We start from the raw sequence: 19749 nt of genomic DNA, 5'->3' as shown, positions 1-19749 counted from the left end.
TCGTAAGGAGCAAATAACGTTCGAAATAAAGGGTTGTGGGTTAAGAACAGGGCTGAAAAAGGGGTAGGGGCAGGGGCCTGCCTCTCAAAATGGGTAAAATGTAGCATCGTTCCGACGACGTTGCATGGAAAGAAACTCATCGAAAAGGTTTCGTCATCTCAGAAAACTCGCTACCTCTCACGGAGCAATCATCAGAATACCATATTCCGATGGCAAAAACCTTGACGAAATGCTACCCGGGGTATAGCCGCATTCACATGTTGAGTTAGGGTGAGTTGGGCTGTGTTTCAACCGTACGATATTGTCATGCGCGGTTTGCCCTGGCGATCATTATCACAGACGTTTGTCACTGGTTATGTTTTCGGCTGCGGCCATTCGCGTCATTGACCACGTTGGTCGATCATAGTATTTGTCGCCGGCAATCTTTGTGGCATACGATCTGACAGCCAACGACGTCTGTCAATTCAGAGTAATTATCTCAATATTTGGAATGCTATTAGAGCGATGGTTTCTGTCTATTTTCCTCTTGTCATTCACTGTGGACACAACACATGGTCGGCACACCTGTGTCACATTGCTCGTTTCAGCAAGTTGTGACGCGGGTGAGAGGGAAGGTGGGCGCGGTCATCTCAGGGCACTAGGGGCAACTAGGGCACTGACTATGCGAGGCTTTCATGAATGGATGACCTGATGGGTTAGAAAGGCTAGTATGCTTCCGATTTTGCCAGTTCGGCGAATACGTCTTTGTTGACAGGCCACGCAGAGCTAACAGCCCTGCTACCTACATACATCATCGTCTACGCATGTTCCATACCCAACGGTGCCTGACAATGATCACCTATCGTCCAGGCCCTTTTAGTCGTCTCGGAGAAGCTGGCCAACGGTGACTTCGCTGGCCTTCGTGGCTTGGTGACGCCGGAGGCGCTGGCAGAGATCGAGAGGAACTACGCCACCCTCTCGGTCAAGGAGCGTTGTGATCTGAAGGTTATCCGGGATAATATAGGGCCGATCTTCCCCTACGAGATCGGCATGATCATAGAGGAAGATGACGGTAAGTTCTGATGGAAATTCGAAGCATGTATTTTTTGTTTGTAGTCGGGGATCTCGTGTGCTTGGATATCCATGCTGCCACCCTCCAGCGCAAACAGTAACAGGAAACCTAGAAATGGGAACAGGTTAGATTTTCTCTAGCGTAGTCGCCAGAGCGCCCATCATGACGGCTGCATTTTACCTTCGGCGGTTACCGTAACGACTTTAGTGTCCATTCGCTCCACTGCAGCTGGTGTGATCCAACTTTGTTGCGTAACAGTAAGCTGTCACCGTTTTAAATAGTTATGTTCCCAAGCATTAACTTATGATGAATGTCATGCAACAATGATTGGAAAACTTTGACTTGCTAGACTTGCATTCGCATTCAGTATCGCGTGGTGTTCGCGAATTCAGTTTTTATTGCCGTCCGTCTCTTCCCTTACAGATATACAAAAGCGCTGGGTTGAGGTGACCGTCTGCGCCCACGTACACTCGAACTTCGCGAACCGAGATCGGCTGTCGGAAAGCGAATACGTGCCTCCATACCAGCTACCCGATTTCACCGTGTGGAACTACAGGTTCATCCGGAACTACACAAAAGGGGTTAACGATAGCTGGGTGGTGAACGTTGTTAACCATTTCAAGCCCAATGTTGAACAAGCGGATTGAAGATTCGCCAAATGGCACCGCGTCGGGATTGTGGGGTGTCACATCGCTCGCAGGTCGTGATGATCGATGGGAAAAAGCAATGCACGGAATGCCAAGCTGTACAATAGAAATGGAACTTGTCAGCGTTTTGCGCCAAGCTTCAGAACCTGACACTGTTTCATCTGGTCTCCAAGAGCAATGTCAGTGTAGAAGGCGCTCAAATTTGTCGAATTCCCCTGGCCGGATGCTCGTAGTGCACGTTTGCTGCACCTGTTCCGTGGCGGTATCTGGTCGGGTCTGGTCCCGGTTGCAAGTGGCAAGGAAAGCATCCACGTGCTCCAGGTTGCAGTTCAGTCTTTCGCTCTGGCTCCATCTCCTGATGTTCATTACGACAATATCAGTCGCGAAGTCATTAACACGAGTTGTCGATATCTAGCTGCCGGCGCGGTGGATCTGCGACAATGCCGGCGTGATTCCCAGTGACCTCGTAAAGCACCGTTGGCAGCGAGTTATATGAAGCGCTCCTTGCTGGATGCATCCTTTACTCAGTGAAAGATCGTCAAATGTATCCGTATTTTCCTCCGTTCGTGTTTTGGTAATTCCTTTCATTACCGGGATGACTATTCGCTTTGTTTTCGCCTTGTGTTACTGCTTAAATGCTAACTACGTTTTGTAAACGGCACGTTCGTTCCGACAGCCTGCTGTATTAGCCTGTGCCTGCAAATTGTATCCTCCATTTTAAAGAACCATCTAAATGTAAGCTGGTGCCTTCTTTAATGTTTCCGGGTGACACTATAACACGGATTTTCTGCTGATATCTCGTAATTAGCAGAGGTGCTGTCGTAATGGGCAAAGGTTTGCTGGATCTGCCTGTCGTGTGTTTGGTGCGCTTCGACGCCCGTGGTTTTAAACGGTTGCTGGATGTGTTGAATGACTGCTTGGAGAGAATACGATGGTTTTGTGATAAATAAATATGTACAACTCTTGATGTGGTCACACTGGATTGTCATCAATCGCTGCTCCAGTGTTGATCGTGCATTTGATTCAACGTTTGTGGGCTACCTGCCTAAGATGCACCACAGGGGCAGCACAGGGGCGAGCCAGATGGCGGAGGTCCGGATGTGCCTGGCGCCGCGGGCTGCGGAGGGGGTTGTGGTCGCCCAGACGCAGAGGGCTCGGTCGTATGGCCGACTGTTGCTGACTGCGCGGTGATGTAATCTCCGAGGAATTCCCACTTAAGCAGAGGATGCTTTCGGACCATGTCCAGGAATATGTCCTGCAGCCCACTGGCGGCACGGAGGGTGTCGACGGCGGCTTGATATAATGATGATTGGGGTTTTAGAGTGCGCCGACCTCTAAGGCCATGCCATGGTACACAAAACCATACAAAGCGATAACGCATGAATTGGGACTTAGTTAAGTTTGTTGGCTACTGGCCCAGCTGGTTCTTAATGTGAAGTCTTAGCTAGACTGGTACAGTGACATGATTTCCACCGATATTGTCACTATTTACATGGCATTGCACAATTACATTACCAATAAAGTAATTATTCACAGCACAGAAAACATGGACACATGAGCCAAACATGCACATACATCGGCAGAGCATGGAAAGAGGCGGGTGGTAGACAGCGCAGCGGAGGAGGTGGCGGCGCCACCTGGGGAGGGGTGACCTGAAGTGAAAGGGGGTGGCGGCGGCACCTGAGGGGAGGCCGTCGTTGGAAGGCGGCTGCGGCGGCACCTGAGGGGAGACCGTCGTTGGAAGGCGGCGGTACCTGAGAGGAGACCACCGTTGGAAGGCGGCGGCACCTGAGGGGAGACCGTCGTTGGAAGGCGGCGGCACCTGAGGGGAGACCACCGTTGGAAGGCGGCGGCACCTGAGGGGAGACCGTCGTTGGAATGCGGCGGCACCTGAGGGGAGACCGTCGTTGGAAGGCGGCGGCACCTGAGAGGAGACCGCCGTTGGAAGGCGGCGGCGGCGGCGGCACCTGAGGGGGGACCGTCGTTGGAAGGCGGCGGCGGCGGCGGCGGCACCTGAGGGGAGACCGTTGTTGGAAGGCGGCGGCGGTGGTGGCGGCACCTGAGGGGAGACCGCCGTTGGAAGGCAGCGGCGGCGGCGGCGGCACCTCAGGGTAGACCGTCGTTGGAAGGCAGCGACTGTGGCGGCGGCACCTGAGGGAGACCGTCATTGGAAGGCAGCGGCCGGCGGCAGCACCTCAGGGGAGACCGCCGTTGGAAGGCGGCGGCGGCGGCGGCGCCTGAGGGGAGGCCGTCGTTGGAAGGCGGCGGCGGTGGCGACGCCACCTAAAGGCGTACGTCGGTGAAAAGCGGCGGAGGCGGCGGTACCCGCGGGACGACCGTAAGCGGAAGGCGGCGGTACCCGCGGGACGACCGTAAGTGGAAGGCGGCGGTACCCGCGGGACGACCGTAAGTGGAAGGCGGCGGTACCCGCGGGACGACCGTAAGCGGAAGGCGGCGGTACCCGCGGGACGACCGTAAGCGGAAGGCGGCGGTACCCGCGGGACGACCGTAAGTGGAAGGCGGCAGCAAAGGCGATTCGACGATTACATGTTTATTGGCTTTGAGCGCCCCACATTTACTGGAATAACATAACTCAAATGGCGTTATTATAGCACCCTGGATGCCTAACTGACTTTTGCCAACCCGAAATAGCACATATTCGCGGGCGTGTGGCTCAGAAACTGGGATTTAGGCCTTGAAAAGGGAAGGGCTGTAAACTATTTCGAACAATCTTTGAACGGGGCGTTTCAGTTCAAAACCCGGCACAAATGTGGAACACTCCCTTTCTTTTAGTTGTCTTGTCGATGCTCACCATACAGAAGGGATGAGCAGATGCAGACTAAGACATTTCTGCGTTCTCAGAATCAGCGCGTGTTACGGGTTCAGCGGCAAAGGCGGTACCGCGCTAAGTCCAAAATTGGGGGACCGAGCAGGACCAGACGTTGTTCTGTCTGTCCCCTATGTATTATGTTGCACTGGTTGCTAACGGTCCACGCATGCCATAAGTGTAATGCAGGAATCAATTCTAGGTGACTTCTTGCGACATTCCGGGCATAACACCCGTTTGAATATGACCTAACCTGACATCACATGACATAACAAGCACCCGCCAATTAAGCTGGACAACTACGTCAACTCGAAATAGTCACTCTGATAGCATCTGCGCGGCAGCGCTCTCAGTGTCAGGGCAATAAACTTTAGCTGCAGTTAAGTTTTATCGCGCAGTCGCAAATCCTGATAACTTTTAACATTACACCAAGTACATGAACGGGGTTTCGTTGGACACGATATATCTCACTTGCTCCTAATCCACGGTATGGCCTGCATCCGAATGCAGCGTAAATAATGACTCAATTGTGGGCACGATGATACTATGGACAGCACTGATCAAATAATGTCACGAATCATTGAACTCCTATTCGAAGGCGCACAGATCACTCAGGCTCTTGAAGGGGGCATTCTACGCATGGCACGCGTGATTTAAAGGAAAAAGGCCTTCTCTCGATGTTGCCATGTTGTCGGGGCAAGCCGAAGACACTCTCGATGAACTAATGACAACGTAGCGGGCGCGTGATGCCAAGGATGACTATGCAGGCACGCACGATATGTACGCAGGGCTTCCATGTCCATGATGCATGCCAACACTGGAAACTGCGAATAGAGACAGGATCTTGGGCCGTCAGAGCAGAGCAGAAGTGATAACGCAGAAGGGCTGATCTCGTTCAAGAGGGAGGAGCAGCCAGCCGAGCAGCTCTCATAATACCGGAACTATGTCACAAGGCATTGCAAAAGGTGCGAATCGTTAAAGTCCTCCTAGGATCTCGCAAAAACGCTCGCGAAACACGCCACGCTCTGTGACGTCGGTATAAACGATACCAGTCATAAAGTCCTTAGACATTGGCAATGGGAAGGCAAACCCCTTTAGGGATAAGGAAGTTACCTGGGCGACCAAGGATGGGGGAAACCCTGGATCCAAGGCAAGTGCATCTTGTTATGCGTCACTGACCCGCAACCCAAATAGCACAAGACGCCCTTGTAGAACGGCCTGACGTGACGAGATATGGAGGAAATAACATTGCAAACGTGGGTTCACAGTTTCTACAGCCTCACAATTTGGCAGCATTTTGGGCAGCAGCACTCTACCCCAACCCTACGTGCCACTGGATGGGACTAGAGGGGCAAAATTGTGAAACGGAAGTTGATACGGAATGTGATGAATGAATGCAACGTGACAGTGGCCGGAGGCGTTGAGTCGATTGAAAGCAGGAAAAATAAAAGGACCTTTGGAACCGGCGGCAGCTCAGCAAGAGGATGGATAGACGAAATATACTAACATTAAAATTAACCTTAATGCTGAGGCTGTATACACACTGGAAGGGAGCAGACGAGATGCCCTGAACCGCGCATCACAGCCAAGGCCGTGCCAGGTGGGCGCAGCAGGGAAGAACCCCTCTATGGACTGCTCTCTATATCATTATGTTGCTAAACCCAACCTCAGCTTCCACCCCGAGCAGTGGCGTGCCTGTGGGTCTCACAAGCAATTGGCCAGCCTCACGCCAGTATACGTGCCGAAGGGAGAATGGAGCGCAGCACATTACTGAGTGCAATTTGACTTGAAAACGGTCAGGTTATATGAACACATGGGGTACCACCATCATTGAATAAAAAAGTCATGAAGAAATGAAGCGTCATCGGCCACGCGGGCTTCAAAGCTCAAGACACAAACTATCACAGTTGTTTTAAAATGTCGCAGAACGCTGAAGCCACTGCCAACGGCAAAATGAGCACCGAAGAACCCCGCGATTGTCTCCAACGGCTGTAGGGAGAATGAAGCCCTGAAGTGCCGAAATTCTCCAATTGTTGAAATGTTGTAAAATGTCGAAAAGCGATGCACGGCCAAAAAAAGCAAGGTTGCGCCCTAGAAACGACCCCAATGTTCTCACAGGACACAATAGCTTCTCTATGGGGATTTGGGGTATTGTCGCCAAAGCGGTTTGCAAATGAAGCAAAGTAGCACCCTAGAACCACCTTCATTGTTCTGACGAGGCACAATAACCACAAGGGGATTTTGAAGTTATTGCAGGTCTGCAGAATATTGAAAGAGCAGTTCGCAGCTAAACGAGGCCAGGTAACACCCTAGAACCACCTTCGGTGCTTCCACAAGGCAAGAGGCTTTAAACATGATTTTGGAAATTGTTGCAACGGTGTGCATTATGTCGCAGCAGCGGTTTACGGCCAAACAAAGCATGGTAGCAGTATGGAATCGCCTCCATTGTTTTCAAAAGGATAAAGAACCCAACCAGAAGGATCTGCGAAAAACCTGCAAGGTTGCAATAACATGTAAAAATATTGCAAGCACCCCGCTGCGACGCTACATTTATACCCGGCTTCGCAACTAGTTTTGGTTGAAAACCCATTCTAGGCTTACAGTTCATCAAAAGGTCCATGATCTGACGGTGCAATTAACGACCGCGATCGTCTCGAATGTTCGCGAATTCCCTCACCGGGATCCGTGCATGCGCGGGTTATACATACTGCAAGAACCATCCGGTGTAATAGCCTCTGATATCAAAATCGCCGACAAATTGTGCTCAAGTTAGCGAGGATTGTCGAATGTTACGTCACACAACTGGTAAATCATGCAAAGTTCATTGCCGACCCCGCGACTCGTGCATGATAATATTCCAAACAAGTTGCACATATACGAACACATGCTTGAAAGGTACGCCCATAGATGGTCCGGCGGAACAAGCAGTTCACAATATTGCTCTACCCGCGTGAAACGCTGCCTCCAACGCGAGGCAGCGCGTCCCGCCATGCTGAGCACGACAGCGCGACAACTGCGCTGTACCGTGGGCAGTCGGCTTGGCCGGCTCACAGCCAGCCACGACCGGACTACGGGGACAACGACCGCCTGTTCAGCACCTGGCAGCAGCCTGCGTGCCGGCCGGGCGGCGGCCACACTCCCGTATTCGCACACACCATCGGCACCAAGTCACGCAGTGTATTACAAACAACGCAAGCTCATACCGGCAGACACGCCCCCATTCACTCTGGCCTCCCGCCGCTTGGTCCGGCGCACGGCTGCCGGCGCGCGCGCTGTTGCCGGGCCCGCCCCAGGCCGGCAGTCACTAGTTGTTGAGCAGGTCGGTAGATGGGTCGGGCGCGTAGAAGAGCCGACATCGCTCAGAGACGATCGCTCGGCTCCGGTCGCGAACCACTTCCTCTACGCTCAGCTCCGACCGGTATAACCGCAGCTGGTGATGCAGACACAGCCTTTATGGCGGGAAGTGGCGGGAAGGGCGGGCACCGCGGGGAATCGAACTCCGTACCTCTGGTTTCCCAGACGCGCAGTGGCTAACGCAGACGCGTTAACCGCTGCGCGTTAACCAACACTATTAACGCGTCTGTGTTAACCACTACACTACAGGCACCCCTCGAAGTACAGGTTTAACACGAAAAAAACAACCCACTCTGTCCGACCAGATCAAAATTACATGAAGCCCTTGAGCTAATCAGATGTGCAGAGACCCAAACCAATAACACCCTTGAGATAATCTGACGTGCGGAGACCCAAACCAATAACACCCTTGAGATAATCTGACGTGCAGAGACCTAAACCAATAACACCCTTGAGATAATCTGACGTGCAGAGACCCAAACCAATAACACCCTTGAGATAATCTGACGTGCAGAGACCCAAACCAATAACTACCCTTGAGATAATCTGACGTGCAGAGACCTAAACCAATTACATTGCTACCAGCCTGGAAAGATACTGATTTTTCTAGAAGTGTGACTTAGGCGTCGATGTTCAATGGTTAGGCAGCGTGATGTATTAAAAGTTTTGTGATGGCGATAGTGTGGGACATAGCCGTTAATTTTAAAACACTAGCACCGACAGATGCAGCTCAAAGTTATCATCATCTGAAAGTACAATGCACTTGGTACGTTACGATCACCACATCACCGCGGACTGGTGGTCGCATCCAGTCCAGTACCTTGGACTGCTCCCTCCGGAGCTCCCTGAGTAAGTCATAGTTGTCCTGGCTGTCCTGGTCGACCTCACGCCGCTGCCGTAATGCCTCCACATGGCCAGCTGTCTCCTCCACACAGCGCCTGATTGCTGCCCCACGGGCACGGTAGCTTTCCCTTAGCTGTGGTCAGACACAGCATCCTCCAATAAGAAACTGTTAAGCTAGACACAGGACGTGGAGCAGAACTTTTTCTCTACTCATAGTGCTCATAGCACCCCAATGGTATTTGATTTATTCACTTCAAAGAAGTTCAGCAACAAAAATTATCTGAATGATGGGTCATCCTAGTACTTGATATGCATGCCTTGTAAACTGGATGCTGACTCTTACACCCACATGTTCCTAACCACATAATGTGTTTCGGCTCGACCTGCGAACCACATGACAATGTGTTCAACATATCAATGAGTATGCATAGCCACCTAGCAGTATTGGCTTTCTCCACTTGTCACAGAAACATGACACCTGATGTCAGTCACTTTATCTACTGGGTCTGCTATTAGCTGCACAATGAAAATAGCATATTGGCCAGGATGGTGGTAAAATAAATTTACAGCCTAGTAACATATGCAGAGCTGGTGGATGACACTGTTAATGTCTCAGTACATCACTAACTACAATTTGCTTGCTTGCAGAACAATTACATTAATTCCACCATCATTCCAATCATGTGCATCACCTTAACAAAAATATGCAACAAACCTTTGAGTACAGATCTTTGCAAGTCTTGGATGCATCCACTTGACCCTCAAAAGACTGTGTAGGCAATGATTTGTTAAGTGCATAAATGATTTTATCATCTATGGTGCGAGACTTCTTTAACACCTCCTGAAAGTCATTTCCATTGTTAATATATGATACCTTTAAAAGTGTTGAGCATTCAATCCTAAAAGCAAGGCAACCCCAACCATACAACACATAGAACAAAACATCCTGGTGATGTTCTTATAAGCAATTAAACAGAGTGATGGGTTGATGAATGGATTTTCTAAGTTCTCTTCATGAGAAATTCAAATGCCAGATTTAATTCCTTTGCCAAACATTACATGGTGTAGGTGTACTTTCCTACCTAACGTTAGAAAAAATCATTGCACACCATTCGTCGTGTTCAAGGCGGCACATATCGTTAATCATCTCAAAACAGGTAGAATCATGCTCCTACCTTCGAATTTCAATAACTTCGATGGCGAGCTCCCGAGCGCCGCGCGCACCGCACCGCCTGGACTCCCCAGCGCCGTTTCTGCGTTGCCGTCGCGTAAATACAATATTTCTGCTTACCAAGAACTCTACAAAATGTACGGGACCAAGGTAAACCATTCGTCGTGTTTAAGGCGGAACATATCGTAAATAATTTCAAAACAGATAGAATCATGCCCCTACCCTCGAATTTTAATAAATACGATAGCGAGCTCCCGAGCGCCGCACGCCCCGCACCGCACTGCCTCAACTTCCAAGCGCCGTTTCTACGTTGTTGCGAAAGCACAATATTCCTGCTTATCAAGAACCATAAAACATGTACGGGACCAAGGTAACAATAATAAAGCAACCAACATCGTTCCTTATCGAGTTTAGGTACATTTATGAAACACGCAGGCCAGAATAGTCCAGAACATATCCTAACCTAAACCTAACCTAACCTAACCTAACCTAACCTAACCTAACCTAACCTAACCTAACCTAACCTAACCTAACCTAACCTAACCTAACCTAACCTACCTAACCTAACCTAACCTAACCTAACCTAACCTAAACTAACCTCCCCACCCTATATCCCCTTCAACCCAGCATCTCATTGGCATCCATGTTCCATGCCATATATAGGTGCCATATAGTGAGCTTTTATTTAGCTGCCATGTTCTCATTTTGCTTTACATTCCCCACCCAACCCCCCTGCAACCCATGGTCCCGTTGGCGTCGAGGATCAAATTTCATGGATTCTTGCTACCTTGTCCCCTACATTTTTTTGGTTCACAGTAAATATGGTTTATAGTTATAGTATGGTTTATATAGTATAGTTTATAGTTATAGTTATGGTTTATAGTATGGTTTGCAGTTAATATGGTTTATATGGTAAATATGGTTATGGTAAATATGGTTTATGTTTAGTAAATATTTTTATGGTTCGCAGTTAGGTTATGGTTGTCCTGCCTTAAACATGACGAATGGTTTACTTTGGTCCCATACATTTTGTACAGTTCTTGGTATGCAGAAATATTGTATTTATGCAACAGCAACGCGGAAACGGCGCTGGGGAGTCCAGGCAGTGCGGTGCGTGCGGCGCTCGGGGGCCCGCCATCGAAGTTATTGAAATTCCGAAGGTAGGAGCATGATTCTACCTGTTTTGAGATTATTTACGGTATGTCATGCCTTAAACACGACGAAATGGTGTACAATGATTTTTTCTAACATTAGGTAGGAAAGTACACCCTGACCCATTACATAAAGCAAGATGTTACTCATTTGGAAAGTAAATGTCAAGGCAAAAGGCCACTGCTTCCTCTGGGGCCACTTTTACATATTTTAAGACATGCACAGGCTCTGATACCAGTTATGGCCATGTTGCAATCAATGAACCAACTGACACCACAATGCACAAATTATGCAATCATCTTATATAATAGTAAGTCAGAATAAAACCACATGCCACTGAAATCTGAAATCACAGACCTCTAATATTAAAAGTTAATGGATGGTTTAGTCTTTGCATGGGCAGAGAGCACAACAAATCGCACTATTGAGTAGCATAAATCGAAGTATCTACTCCAGCAAGAAATGGCTTAGGACACCTTATCCACCTCTCTTGCCTTGTCTTGCATTATCCTGGGCTCAAACTTTTACCAGCGGTAATTTGTGGTAATGAATAATGATGGTGATACTGATAGTCACTAATGACAAACGACTTAAATCAACCCGCGGTTCATTTAAATCCAGTTTGTCAATTATGTCCAACCACACCAGGGGCATTGAGGTTAAAAAAGAGCCGATGGACAATCCGGGGAGTCACTAACGTCCTTACAAAAAATCCGCGTAGTTATAGTAACTTCCACGTACCTGAAAGGCAAGAAAATCTGCGCATCCAATGGTTATGGGGCCGGCCGCCTCAACCACGCCACCGGGCGCAGCCATTGCGAATCAAGGTCCGCTGGGTGAGCCTGTCATCACTCCGGTCACCAGCATTGTGGGCCATAGAAAGCTTGTTTTGCTAGCAGCATCCACTGTGACGTCACTGGCACACAGACTGTGGTGGGTACAATGCAGCGTCCGTTTGATATAATCATAAAGCATAATAATGATGATTGAAATACGACGCAGCGTAATGATGGTAAGCCTTTTTCTCAACATAAGTTGGAAAAATGGGGACTGAGTAGTGAAAAATGAGCCAATCTATCTCCAAAACCAACTTACGAACCAGGCTACCTCTACACCCCTATCGTAAAGTGAGGGCTTGACCGGTTTGCGCTGGGCTAGTTGATGATTACCTGCGCCATTAAAATGTCATGCAAGCGTAATTGCGCTCAAAACAATATTTACATGATCTAAAAAGGCATTAATACGGCAGCAAAAGCGATCTTGAGGCGAAATTTTCTATTACGCGTCGGATGTGCTGGAGAAGTCTGACTGGTTCTCTGCGAAAGACCTGGCCAAATTCTACACGTTGACGCTTCAAGACTCTTTGTTCTGGTGACACACAACCGCAGGCCAGTGAGTTCTGGGTGCTTTCTCGAACCCGAGACCGTCACACACGGCAGGATGGAGATCTTTTCGCGCCTAGGTCACGCAGCAAGATGGAAAGAAGGCGTTTTCGAGCTGCCACGCATTATAATGGCCTTCCTCGTAGCCTAGCACAGCACCCTGCAATGAGGTTTGGTCGAGCGCTGCAGCGCCACTCACTGCGTCGAAGAACGCCCCGGCCACGGAGTGGTTTGCGTCATATACCCATGGGCAACCGTGTTCATGAAGTCTCAGCTTTTTGTGTGTATATATATATATATATATATATATATATATATATATATATATATATATATATATGTGTGTGTGTGTGTGTGTGTGTGTGTGTGTGTGTGTGTGTGTGTGTGTGTGTGTGTGTGTATGTGTGTTTGTAAATACTTATTTTACAGACACATAAGAATGTAATACACCTGGGATGTGGGGATATCTTGGTTTGTGGGGACATACCGTGTCCACACAACCTGATTGAAGAAAAATCGTTCTGGAGCGTCCTTTTACGACATTCGCTCGAGCGCTGGTCGATTTGTTTCGCGGGCACACAATTTTTATGTGCTCACATCCTACCACTATTTCATTTGGAGTGTGCATTACTCGGAGTGCGGTAGTGAGCGGAGCCATTTGTGGTTGGCAAGTTCCCGGACGTTGGATGTACCCACATACCATGAGTGACACATAAACACAAATATTCGTCAGCTGAATGTATGCTAACGTACAACAGCGGAAAGCCCACGTAGTGAATTGGTCTATATAATAGGTGTAATTCAAAAGCAATGCTAGGGTCCGTGGTTCGAGCTCCTGACAGCTCGATACCTTTGATGCTATCGGGCTCATGACCTGCTCAGTGTTCTTGACTATATTCTTGAATAAGATATTCTTGCGGTTGTCAATGATCGTATTTAACACCTAGCGATGTCTAGATATATGATTGTACGAGGCCGATGGGTTTGCTTTAACCCTCATTGTGTCGTAGCCCCTGATAGCGTCTATCCCGTAATTATTATGTCCCTAGCCGTGTCGAAGGCCCCCGGCCGTGATTGTCGTTTGGAGTCCCCGACCGGAGCAAGTCCCTGGCCTTGGGGATGTCTGTGTTGGGGCCTACGACCGTTTTTGGGCCCCCTCCATGCTAAAACCCTGACACTGCTGATGCTGTGGCCGTGAGGGTCCATGTTGGATCCATGGCCATGTCGAACCTCTGACTGCGTCAGGCGGCGCAGTGACAGTGATGACCAGTGTCGGTGTTGGAGCCCAGATCGTTTTGGGCCTCTTTTCATGTCGTCCCGGTTCAGTCGGACCCTTCGCCGTGTCGGAGCCCTGATAAGTTTGGAGGTCTATGGCTGTGAACAGGGTCCCTTGACTGTGCTGGGTCCTGACCGTTATGGGTCATGACTGTGTCGGAACTCCTGGCCTTGCTGACGATCTCAGCGCGACGGGGTTCCTTGCTGTTAATGCTTTAACTGTCTCAGAGCACCTGGCCACGTTGGGCACGTAGATGTATCAGGCCCCCTGTATAAAGTATGTACACTGTATAAAGTAATATTAAACGTGTCTAGGCTTCTGTCTGTGACATGGCACTGACAACGGTGGGTCTGGGCCGAACCCTACGGCGGGTGTCGGGGCTCCTGATCATGTTGGGCGGATGACTGTTTCAGTCCTTGATTGCGTTGCGCGGTAGCAATTTCAGGGCCCTTGGTCGTGTGTGGCTTTTTCAGGTTACAAGGCATTTGCCATGTCGGGTGTGTTTCGTCTCCTGTATCGTAGCAGTCACTGCCCATAGTTGCCATCCTTGACTCGCGGAATTTTCCGGACGTGGCGGAATACGAATGTGCTCACAATGACGGTCTGTTGCATCAGAGCACGAGACAGCGTTAAATGGCGGGAGGGCAACAATAGGAAATCGCGCAGGTGTCTTCAAAGCCAAGTCAAGGCCAATCGGTCTGCAAGAAGATGCCGCCGAGTCGACAACCGCACTGTCGGGACAGTCTGGCTGCTTCGGAGGGCAGTGCTGCCGGTGTCAGTGTGACAGTGATCGTGCAAGTTAACAGTGGCGGAAACGTACACACATCAAGCGTTCTAGAAATCATACAAATGAAGGTAAAATGTCATTTGCTTCTGCGATGTGTTTGGAGTCCGTGGGAGTTCCATGGGACGGGCATCGCTGTAGTGCAGTCGTGCATCTAGTCCGAAATCTGATTTGGTGCTAAGATCATGACCTTAACTCCATACACGTGTGTTGAACGTTGCCCACAAAACGATGAGCATTTCAGCAAGTAGCATTTTTCGCATGATTTGTCGCCTGTTAAGGATGTAGAGGAATTCGGTTATTGAAGGAAGCATCTAAGACTTTAGCCGACGAACCACTGTTATTGTCTGCAAGAAGCTACCTACTTCATTATTGATCCCAAATATTAACATTTTTGGTAGGTTAGATATTACGCCGCTGCACGTCTAAGTTCATGTGGCCTTACGCGACTAGGGTATGAGAATACCTTTGGCATTGCTTTTTGCTATCACTGAACAATCGTGTTTACAAATTAACAGTCTGGTGGGCTTTTTTTGCCTCAAAGATGTTTCGTGGGTACGAATGCAGTTGCAGTGGACACCTCTCTTTCAATGGCACATGGCTGATGCACGTATGTGCGTAGTTTCGGGAATGTGCGTAATGGCCTTTCAGACCACAGCACTTTTTTGGGCGCCTACATGCACTGCGATATCTGGGATATTGTAACGAAATCGTCATTCACGCAAACGTCGCAGCTCTTCCACAACAGGTTTCCGGAATGTAACTGCCGCACCAAGACCCTAGCTACCGCACAAGCTCTCAAGCCCAGTGCAAAGAGATCACGAACAGCGACACATCACTGAGTTCAGCGCGAGCGTAGTGCTAGGCGCGTGCGGCTTCGTTGGGGTCCTCCACGTAGAAGACGATTTCCAAACGCAATCCTCCATTGGGGCTTTAAGGGGAATGCTCATCTCATGTTCACACATGCATACTCTTCGTAATATTCCAAAATATCACGAGGCTCCGAGCAGAGACCGGTAGGAGATAGCAAAACAATCCAGAAACAGCATTCACAAAGGCTAACGTTCTGCTGGCATAGGTTGTACCGCAGAGCACATTGAGGCGAGTTTACGTCCAAGCTGTCTGCTGGCTCTGCTTGCATGACTGAATTCAAATTGACTGACAAACAGCGGAACACCTAGATTGAGCCAAAGATATGTGAACTAACGCTGTTTCCACAGTTTCGATTTAGAATGTTACATCACACACAAGGCATCTAATCAAAGCCCTTGCAATCTAATATGGATGGCTTAGATCATGGACTCCGTATGATAGGAAGTGGGGGGGGAGTTTTATGATAAGGCTATAAAATGAACAAATCAGGCGTCAAGCGACTGCATCGACTAAATTGCCGGCGCGCTTAAATCATAATCGTGTTTTGGACTCTTTCCAAAACGATAGAACTGAGAAGATTTGCCAACATTTTGATCTTGGTTCCACAGAGATATTGATTAACATTCTATATGGTATCCCACCAAGTTCTTACAGTCTTACATCAATTGCTTAGATCATGATCTCCGTGTGGTAAGAAGTGGGAGCAGTTATGTGATGAGGCAGTAAACTGAAGAAATCAGCCGTCTCAGACGACTGCATGGGGCAATTTTCCCGTGCACTTACTTTCCTAAAGGTGCATTGGACTCTTTTTTGAGTGATAGGACTGAGAGCATTTGCCAAAATTTCGATCTGGGTTCTGCGGAAAACTTTAACATACTGAGCTTGCAAAGCCCTACTGAGGACTCCGTGAACGTAAATTGTAGATCTAAAGAGGTCAATAATTGTATTAAGATGGCCAACCCATGCTGGTCTTGGAAATGCTAAGCATACAATCAAAATCGATTAGTGATACAAACAATGTAACTTAGCTTTGAACAGACACGCTCCCAAATCTTAGCAGCAAAAACCTCTACGCCCGGCGTTGCAGCCCCCACAAGCTGTTCGGTGTCGGCCCGGCAGCTAACAGTGAACGGTGGACAATGAGCGGACACAAATTTAGTGAGCAAGGTGGAAAACCTCAAAATTGTAAAAAATAAACGATATACCACCGTTTAATCTTTTCACGGTAGGGGTTTATTTTGAAAGATTTTCGGAAGTATTATTTTACGACGGTCATTCTCGCACGCATGGGTTTCATCCCCTGATGTTGCTTAAATTGGCCGAACGCCGTTCCGTCATACAAAGACTGCAACCACGACCGAGGATGTTCTTGTTCACAGATTGCGAGCGGGCAGGCTGGAAACGTTTTGAAGTAATTTGTTTCCCTAGTGGATTATTAAAAAGAATGAACGTTCGAAGGAAAAGCATGGGTTGGCCATATTAATTTTTGACATTGTTTCGACCCAATTTGTTCCAAAACTTATCCGGGGAACGGGCCCTTTGAGCAGAACACCACGTGGCATATCTTCGTTCCCGAACAAGGACTGAAAGGCTGTTCCAGCCCAGAGCAGGGTTCATTCTGGCTGTCATTCTGGCGACACGGCGGGGTCCTCTGGTCGATCCGGGGGCCCTTGGAAGGATATATCATATCATAATGGTTCCCTCCCTGACTTCGAAAGCCTTCTGACCCGTCCACTTGCCTCGGAGCGAGGCAGGAACCCTCCTTGTCGCAACAAGATCCTTGATCGCGGCAGGAGGTCCAGTAATTGGCACACAGTGTCCAGTTCGGCTTAACGGGCACATGACTGGCTTTGGTTGGAGGGCTCAACGTTTGGTACTGGGGCCCCGACTGACACAGGGCCCTTCAATGGTCCTAATGGGAATTCTCATCATAAGTTGTCAGGTTTCCTCTCACTGTCAGAGGGCCCCAACCAACGCGAGACGCCCTCTGTCGTTCGTCGTCCCTCCCCATCCCCGTTCGGCAACAGTGCCTGGCCGACTCGAGGCCCTTGTTGAAGGCACATGGCACTCCGTCCCGCACAGTGTGCCCTTGGCCGTCACAGGAGCCCCACATTCGTACAGGGGTTCCGACCAATGCAAATCGTGTGTTTGTTCTGTTACCAGTTTGGGAAATGGTCCCCAGAGCTCAGACTGACACGGAGCAAGCTGTTCGGTGTTGGTGGTCTTTGGCCGAAATAGAGTCCCGCACTGTCTCTGGTCCTCAATCGGTGCCCTCTTATTGATAGTTTATGTCATGGTCCTACGGCCTTGGATCTTTTTCCGGCCCGTCGGTCCATCATGTCCTCCAATCGCGCTCTTGATCGTCGGTTTCGGTGGTACCCGGGACCTTCTTCGGGCCTCATCGAACGCTTGTCCTTCGCATATTTGGACCCCTTGCCAACATAGGACTGCATGTTAGGAACTGTGGCCCTGAAGGGTGCAGGGAACCCGACCGGTTTAAATCGTCGGGCCCCTGCTTTGCCGCAGTGGAAAATGTCCCTTAGGCCCTATATGTCCCTTATCAATTCAGTACGCCGGAATGGCACTTGAGTACTTTCTCCGGCCGGCCCTTCGGGCCCTCAAATCAGGCCCTTAATCGACGTTCCCTAGGAAACCAAGGGGGGGGGAGGGGCTTGTGCCCCTGTGCTCTACCTGGGCCACTGTACCTGAATACTTCTGTCTTCAATTTCGGTGTCTGACGTTTTTGTTGTTTTACCTCTCCTTTTCTGAGAACCGGCAAAGGCAACAAAACCCATGTCATGGTAAAGTGGGCACACAAATTTTGCTTCTCATGGGCCCAATAATCCATGTTTTATTTTTTTCATTTAGCGCCGCTACCTGGTGGGACATTTGCGGCGGGTCCCGATGTATTCAGCGTCAGCTTCATCCGTGACGACCAACTTCGGGCGCTAGGTGTGTTATGTAGGGTGGTGCACCGCTGGGGTCAGCATGTAGTCAATCTTTGTGCAAAAGACCAAGATCATGTCGCTAGCTTTCACAATGACAATGTTGACCACTACCATGTCTCCAATTATTTCCCAACATGTTCTTTCGTCAACTGTTTTCCCAGCGCTCACATTTGCTCGGCATGAGGCCACTTAACGCATAAAAATCCTCGCCCATTGAAAGTTTACAGAGCTGCTGTTTCCCCAAGCCACAACCAGCGACGTGAACTCCGTTCCAAGTTGACCGTTTTCCAAGCCACGCCTTCGTTTACCAACTTTAAGCCTCCGATGTGCGCATGAATCGAAATACAGTATGTCTTTGTTTGCAGGGATGCTCTCAAGCATGTTACACGCCTTTTGAAAGGAGACTGGTCCTGCAGTGTGTTGACGATGCTGAAGTGAATCATCTGCTGAAAAAATGCTGGCGCTGATGCAACCTGCGCTGATGGTCAGATGTGCTCTCGGCTTGGAGCGGACCGTGTGCCAGTAATTGCGATCACAGTTGACCATGCTGTTTTTAGCTATACCAATGGCGAAACCCCATGGAGCTTAGTATGTTCTCGCAGTGATTCGTCTGAGGATCAACGAAAAGGTGGAAAATTCATAAGGAAACCATAGCATTCGCCCAAATATTGTAGCCGTGATAAATGAGCCCTGTCCAACAACACCGGCATGCTTGTGTGCTGGACGATCCTGTACGTGCATCACATGTTTAGACGCAGAATACAAATATTTGTTTTAATGTGCATCGTTTGTGTGTTGTACAGAGGTTTGAGCGCATTTTGAGTGCAGAGGTTTTTCGTCTGTGGATCGACAAATAGGTAAGAATTCATCAAGAACCATAGCATTCGTCCGGGAACTGTAACCAAGATAAATGAGTCCTCAGTCAAACAAAACACGTATGCTTATGTGCTCAACGATTGTGTACGTGCACCACATGCTAAGATGCAAAATGCAAATATTTGTTGTTTATGTTGCTGTGTTTTTGACATCAATAATGCGCGAATTTCCATGTAAATTTACGACCGTAGGATTTGTTCCTGTTACGCAAAGTGCGACCCAACTGATGGTCAAATGATAGGTTACGCCACCCAATTACATGACCGGTGATCATTTCCATGTCTCGGTTGTTTAATCTTTGCTTGATACATCAGTTGCCTTTTTTCTTCAAATGTGCATGGGTTTTGAAGTGGTTCAAAGATTTGTATGTGCTTCGGTGGGAGGGAGCAAAACCAATTTTGGAGTCGATTATTTTATGCGTTTTCATTACACTAATGCTGGGCATTTTAAGACAGTTGAGGTGACATTGCACCCACGGAGCCCACACCCGTTCCTTACCCAATGAAAAACGTCCACGTGCCACCTGCCCGGTGAAACAAACAGTGCTTATGAAGTTGTGTAATCA

General features: G+C 49.0%; 1 protein-coding gene and 1 long non-coding RNA gene across 2 annotated transcripts; one reads left to right on the top strand and one right to left on the bottom strand.

The window, feature by feature from the left end:
• The first annotated feature begins 229 nt into the window (after positions 1-229).
• On the top strand, positions 230-2644 carry LOC119102870 (uncharacterized). Its single transcript, XM_037226321.1, has 3 exons — positions 230-241; positions 850-1051; positions 1475-2644. Exons 1-3 carry the CDS (start codon positions 230-232, stop codon positions 1696-1698), a joined length of 438 nt encoding a protein of 145 aa, XP_037082216.1. The 3' UTR covers positions 1699-2644.
• A 4687-nt stretch (positions 2645-7331) lies between these two features.
• On the bottom strand, positions 7332-11873 carry LOC119103571 (uncharacterized). Its single transcript, XR_005094779.1, has 4 exons — positions 11787-11873; positions 9438-9563; positions 8700-8855; positions 7332-7955 (listed from the first exon to the last, which is right to left on the bottom strand). It is a non-coding gene; the product is annotated as an uncharacterized LOC119103571 (long non-coding RNA).
• Between the last annotated feature and the right edge of the window lie 7876 nt (positions 11874-19749).

This window comes from Pollicipes pollicipes, unplaced genomic scaffold (genome assembly GCF_011947565.3).
Source record: "Pollicipes pollicipes isolate AB1234 unplaced genomic scaffold, Ppol_2.1 Scaffold_5724;HRSCAF=6776_pilon_pilon_pilon, whole genome shotgun sequence".
Taxonomy (NCBI): Eukaryota; Metazoa; Arthropoda; class Thecostraca; order Pollicipedomorpha; family Pollicipedidae; genus Pollicipes; species Pollicipes pollicipes.
This window is presented reverse-complemented; position numbering and strand designations above follow the sequence as displayed.